This window comes from Cannabis sativa, chromosome X (assembly GCF_029168945.1).
Source record: "Cannabis sativa cultivar Pink pepper isolate KNU-18-1 chromosome X, ASM2916894v1, whole genome shotgun sequence".
In the NCBI taxonomy this organism is placed as follows: domain Eukaryota; kingdom Viridiplantae; phylum Streptophyta; class Magnoliopsida; order Rosales; family Cannabaceae; genus Cannabis; species Cannabis sativa.
In genome coordinates this window covers 45,756,772-45,763,852 of record NC_083610.1, presented here as the reverse complement: position 1 = coordinate 45,763,852, position 7,081 = coordinate 45,756,772, and the positions used below count along the sequence as shown (strand labels likewise).

General features: G+C 29.3%; 1 protein-coding gene across 1 annotated transcript; it reads left to right on the top strand.

Annotated features, from left to right (window-relative positions):
- The first annotated feature begins 4,254 nt into the window (after nucleotides 1-4,254).
- LOC133032228 (uncharacterized) lies at nucleotides 4,255-5,964 on the top strand. Its single transcript, XM_061106102.1, has one exon. It carries the CDS (start codon nucleotides 4,255-4,257, stop codon nucleotides 5,962-5,964), a length of 1,710 nt encoding a protein of 569 aa, XP_060962085.1.
- Nucleotides 5,965-7,081: the final 1,117 nt, after the last annotated feature.

Genomic DNA, 7,081 nt, shown 5'->3' with positions numbered 1-7,081 from the left:
AAATTTTCCAAGTGGTTTGATTTTCCTTCTACCTATGTCCCTGGTCAGTTGTTACTCATCATACTTTTCTCCCTGAACTTGATCTTCTCGTGTATCTTCTTCTTTTGGTAAGTCTTGCAACTTTTTAGTTTGTTTTACTTGAACTGGTTCAGGCTCTCCCTCAAACTGATGTCCATCTAGTGTAGCAACTTGTGTCAGTATTCATGTACACCTTTTGTAATGCCCTAACCCCTAGGGACACCACATATGTTCTTTTGGAACATAGTTTTTTAATTTCTAAGGGTGGAATATGGAAGGCGGTGTGAGTTGAGGAAGATTATATTATTTCCTAAGTTGGAAGGGTTTGTTTTAAGTTTTATAGAATATTTTTTTTTGTTTTATTTAATTTTTAAAACTTTTAAGAAGACAATGTGAGTTGAGGAAGATGATATAATTTCTTGAAAAATGTTAAAGGACACCTATAGTATCTATAGCACTATTATGAGGTGTAATATCACTGTTGGTGTAACTCAATATTGAGTTTCACTTGACTTGTTTTACTTTAATAAATATTATAAAAAATTACTAACCATTTGTGGTGCTAAACACCATGAGTGCCTCATAGCAATGCTCTAATTTCTCAGGTTAAAACAGTTTGTTTTAAGTTCTATAGACTAATTATTTTTTGTTTTATTTTTTAAATTTTCAAAAAAATATAAATAAAATAAAGGTACTTAATTTTTCTTATATTTTATTATTTTGAAAAATTATGATATAGACAAATGGTTATTCGACACGTGGCATTTTTGTTTTTCTAGGAATTAACAAATTGGTATTAGTATTAGTGTCACAATTTCTTAAAATTAGGTATTTATTAACAACAAAAAACATAAAATAAGCATTTGTGTTGCAAATTTTCCTCCTTAATTTTATCATTGTGGCCAATATGAAATACAAATGTTCTAGATTATGGGTTGATTATCATTACACAAAATCAAGGAAATAAAGGAGTAAAATGTGTCTTTTTCTCTTTTTTCCTTGTCTTAAGAAAAGGTTTGAAACCGTGTTTTAATTTGTTTTGTCTTTATTTAAAGTCTAGGCAAGCCAAATCAAAGCATAATAAATCATGATTAATATAATCTCCCAAAAAGTAAGCTTACATTAATTATTTGGTTTTGGAGTTAATTAATTAATATTAGGATTATTAGTTTTTGTTGACTATAATAATGAAAATATTACCCAATATATAACCTTACAAATTTTAAGATCCAAGAAAATATTGCTCCAAAAGCAATAATGCTATATATAATTAACCCTAATAATGAATAATTATAGTTAATACGAGCTTTTCCATGAGATTATCTCGTTTACCATGGATTTTAATTAGAAAACAATATAATTATTATCTATTATAATTGGACTAGGATAGAATAGATTTTTATTTTGAGAAAAACAATTGATGGGTTAAAAATAATTATTAATAAGGCAAACTTTTTTTTTTTTCTTTCTATCAAATGATAACAAGTATCCCTATACCTACCACACATGCCAATATCAATCATAACACCATCTCTAATGGTTTCACTAATATAGTGTGAAATCTATACTAGTTTAGTGTAGAATTTTTTATTTTTTTTAGTACAATAACTCTAGTAATTAGTACACTAAATATCATATAAATATTCTACCAAATAAATATATTTATTTAAGATCTCACATTTATATTATTTATATTAATAATTAAAAATAACTAATTTATAGAATAATAGGAAAAAAAACAGGAAAATTCCAAAAAGGGTAAAATATTACAAAACTACTGTGGGCCGGTCCAACCCACTACAAGAAATTAGGTTAATACCGGCGGTATTATTCCCGGCGGAATAGACCCGCCGATAATAGCCTGGGTATTACCGGCGGATTTAGTAATCCGCCGGTAATAGTTATTAAATAAAAACCATTTTCCAAAAATATATATTAATTAATTATAAATCAATTATTACCGGCGGATAGGACTTATTACCGGCGGAATCCCGCCTCGAAAAATGAGGGCGGGAATTTTACCGCCCATTTAATTGAAAATATTATTGCCGGCGGATTAATACCGGCGGGTCCCGCCGGTATTAATTTGGGATTCTGACCGTTTAGATTTATACCGGCGGAACCCAATTAATACCGGCGGGTCCCGCCGGTATTAAAAGTCTATATAAACCCCTCCCCATTTCAGAAAACCATTTTCCCCATTTTTCATTTCCACCTCCCCCATTCACCTCTTCCCCATCCTTCAAACACAGTCCGCCCATATTTTCCACCTTCTCCGTTCAACTTTTTTTCGGCACCGCCCGTGCGTCAGCCGTCCACCACCACTGCAGTGGCCGTAAGTCAGTGCACGGTAATGTATTTGTTGTTGTTCTTTATCATTTTTATATATTGTTTTTTTAATTCTTAATATGTATTTTTTTTTTCATCTTCAAAGTTTTGAGATTAATAATCGGTGGGGAGGACATTTCTGAGTAAAACGCCGGGGTTGATCGGAGTTCTAAATATTTGGAGGTTAGTTCTTATTATATTTATGTATATATCTCATAATTTTTTTTTCTGTAAAAATATGATATATGTGTTATATTTGAAAATTTTATATATACTCTTATATATTATATATTTGTAGAGATTTAGGATTTATAGTTTACTGTCATTTTAATTTTTGTTTTGTGTATATTGTATAATGTGTATTATATATTTTGTATTTATACTGTGTATTGTATATTGTATAATGTGTATTGTATAATGTGTATATTGTTAGTTTATACACTGTGTGTACAATATATGCAGGGTATATAATGTGTATACAATATACACAGTACCGTATATACACTGTATATACTGTATATACACAGTATATATACTGTATCTACAATGTATATATACTGTATATACACTGTATATACTGTATATTTAATATAATGTTATATAATGTTATATATATATTATGTAATATTAAATGTAATTTATAGAGTTTAGTGTTTAATTTTTTCAAAAAATTTTATATCATTAATATTTTAGAACAATAAACAACTTGTAAATATATATAAAATTAATATACAATTAATTATTTTTAAAAAAATGTATTAAAAAAGTTAGGATAAATTTGTATTATTAGAAAAGATACTTATAAGTAAAATATTTATTAACATTTATGATTTAAATATAAATAAATATAATTCATTTATGAATATAAAACATAAAAAAAAATAAACTTTGTTACATAAATTATTAAATAAATAAGATTTGATAGTTTTTTTTAATTAAGTTAAAATTTGTTTTTATGAAATAAATTTTTAATAATTAAATAATTAAATTTTAACATTTAAATATGTGAAAAATAAATATTAAAAATAATAATGTATTTTTTTAAAATAAAAAATTTAATAAATGAAAATTTTAGTGTAATATTTTCTTTAAAAATAAATACAAAAGGGAAAAAAATATTTTGATGTAAAGAACAAAAAATATATTTTACGATTTTTACTATAATTTTATTTTAAAAAAATAGTGTCGTAAAATATTTTTAAATAATATTCCTTTAAAAGTTAACAATATAAAATGTAATTAATAATGAATTTTAATATTATAATAATATATAAATAATTATGGAAGTTATAATAAAATAATAATGTAATTTTTCTTAATAAAAAGTCATAAGATATCATAAAATAGCATAAAATATCATAAAACTTTTTTACATAAATTATTAAATAAGATTTGGTAGTTTTTTTTAATAATAAAAATTTAAGTTCCAAAAATTTTTAATGAAATAAATTCTTAATAATTAAATATATAAAAGTAATTAGATAATTAAATTTTAACATTTAAATATGAGAAAAATAAATATTAATAATAATAATGTATTTTTTTAAAATTAAAAAAATTTTAATAAATGAAAATTTTAGTGTAATATTTACTTTAAAAATAAATATAAAAGGAAAAAATTATATTTTTTACGATTTTAATTATAATTTTATTGAAAAAAAAGTGTCAATATAGGAAAATATTTTAAAATAATATTCCTTTAAAAATTAACAATATAAAAGATAATTAATAATGAACTGTAGTTATTATAATAATATATAAATAATTGTGTAAGTTAATATAAATTAATAATGTAATTTTTTTTAATAAAATATCATAAGATATCATAAAATATCATAAAATAGCATAAAATTTGATGATTCAATTTTTCGTTATACTTTTAAATCTTATGTCTTCATAAAATTTTAGATGACAATCGACAAGTCTTGGACCACTTTGCGAAATCGTAGATGTCCACAATATTGGGATGGTCTAAATGCATTTTTAGAGATGGCCTCGAAATGTAAAGATTGTGATGGTAGGATTAGGTGCCCTTGTGTAAGATGTGTGAACAATAGGCTTCAAACTTTACCTGTTGTGAAAGCACACATATTCGATTGGGGTTTTTTTACTGGTTACGAGAAGTGGACATACCACGGGGAAGCAGAATCTAGTGCCACTAATGCAATGAACGACCATGATGCCGCTGATGATGATCCTGAAATTGACGAGATGATTCCAATAGTGGATGACTTCCTTCAGCCGTCATTCGAAATGGATGATAATCCTGATGCAAATCAATGGCGCGACGAATTATTTGAAGAAATTGAGGCCGAGTTGTATCCTGGTTGTGATTGGATATCTTCTCTTAACTTTTTGGCAAAATTATTGCATTTGAAAGTTAGAGGAAAAATTCCTAACAACATATTTGATGAATTACTGAAGTTATTAAAATTTGCTTTTCCAAAGGAAAATAAAATTCCATCAAACTATTATGATGCCAAGAAAAGATTGAAAAAATTAGGATTGGGGTATGAGTCAATTCATGTGTGCAAGCACAATTGCTGTTTATTTTACAATGAACATGCAAATGAAGATTCATGTCCAGTCTGTGGCACTAGTAGATGGATAACTTCAGAAAATTTAGGAGCAAAAAAGGTGCCTCATAAGGTGATGCGTTATTTTCCGTTAATTTCGCGACTGAAAAGACTGTATACTTCAAGGCATACGGCGAAATACATGGTATGGCACCACAGTGGTAAATTAAAAGATGAGGGTGTGATGCGACACCCCGTGGATGGTGCAGCGTGGAAAGACTTTGATGCCAAACATCCTGATTTTGCTAGTGAACCTCGAAATGTTCGTCTCGGTTTAGCTGCCGATGGCTTTAATCCATTTGGCAATATGAGCCAAGCTTACAGTATGTGGCCTGTAGTTTTGGCGAACTATAATCTTCCACCTTGGTTATGTATGAAAGATAATAATTTTATGTTGACCATTCTAATTCCTGGAGATAAATCACCCGGAATGGACATAGACATATTTTTAAGACCCTTGGTGGATGAGTTGAAGGAGTTGTGGGTTAACGGAGTAGATACGAGAGATTGTCGAACCAACACTGTCTTCAAGTTGCGTGCAGCTCTTTTGTGGACAGTGAATGATTTTCCTGCTCGTAGTTATTTGTCTGGTTGGAGTGGTCAGGGATATAAAGCTTGTCCTACTTGCAATGAAGATACATCTTCTATTCGAGTAATTGGTAAGACATCTTACGTGGGTCATAGAAGATTTCTGCCAAATAACCATCGAATGAGAAGGGATACTCAATTTGACGGACAAATTGAGAGAAGACCTCCTCCAAGACGTTTTACTTGTGAAGAAGTATTAGAACAAGTAAACAAACTCCCACCCCACCTCCCTGGAAATCATGAGCTCTTTGGTGGTGTGAAACATAGGCGAGTTGCAGAAAATCATAATTGGCGGAAAAAAGCATCTTCTACGAGCTTGACTATTGGTGTTCAAATATTCTTAAACACAATATTGATGTCATGCATGTTGAGAAGAATGTTTGTGATAGTTTATTGGGCACAATATTGGACAATGAGAAATCCAAGGACACTACCAATGCAAGACATGATTTAAAGAAGCTAGGCGTCAGAGAATCGTTGTGGATTTATGAAGACGAGAGGGGGAAGTTGTTGAAACCTCATGCACCTTACGTGCTTAAACCTGATGACAGGATCCAATTTTGTAAATTTATTAAGGATGTGAAATTTCCCGATGGCTTTTGTTCGAATTTGAAAAAAAAAGTAAATGAAAATTTAACAAATGTCATCGGATTAAAGTCACACGACTGTCATGTAATAATGCAACGATTACTGTCTGTTGGTGTTCGCAAGTTTCTCCCGAACGCTATATCGACCACCATCTCTGAACTGTGTAACTTTTTCAGGCAAATTTGTTCAAGGACTATAAATGTTAAAGACATGGAGGTTGCTCAACAAGATCTTATTTTAATCTTGTGTAAAATGGAGTCCATATTTCCTCCTGCATTTTTTGACATAATGATTCATTTGGTCCTTCATTTGCCTGAAGAAGCAATTTTGGGTGGACCTGTTTTTATGAGGTGGATGTATCCATTTGAAAGATACATGAAAAAATTGAAGAACTACGTAGGAAATAAAGCACGTCCTGAAGGGTCGATAGCAGAAAGTTACGTGATTGATGAGGCTTTGACATTTTGTTCAATGTATTTCAAGGGGGTTGAAACAAGGTTTAACCGTCTTGATCGTAATGAAGATGAGGTTGTCCCACGAAAGCTTTCTGTGTTTCAATCTCAATGTCGACCCATCACAAAAGGCAATCTCCGGCCACTTGATCGCGCATCTCGTGAACAAGTAGAGTGGTATATATTCAACAATTCACCTGAAATTCAAGCTTACTTAGAGTGAGTTTTTTCCCATAGTTATTTTTCTATTTTTTTAAACTTAAATTTCAATCAATCAATTCAAATCTATTTTATTTTACAGTGAACACTTGGAAGTGATCCGACAAAATTACCTGAATGGAGATCATAATGTCTTACACAAAAGATATTTTCGTCCGTGGTTTCACAAGAAGGTGAATGCATAAGTGTTGTAAACATTTATTATCTAAGTGGTGTTTGTCATTTTCTAATGATGTATTTATTTTTATAGATATATGACTTGCACAAGTCCGGATCATTAGACAATGGCAAAGAGTTGCTAGCTTTAGCATC

What these genes read in the sequence shown, in the direction of transcription:
- LOC133032228 (XM_061106102.1), top strand. Translation starts at nt 4,255, where the DNA reads ATGACAATCGACAAGTCTTGGACCACTTTGCGAAATCGTAGATGTCCA.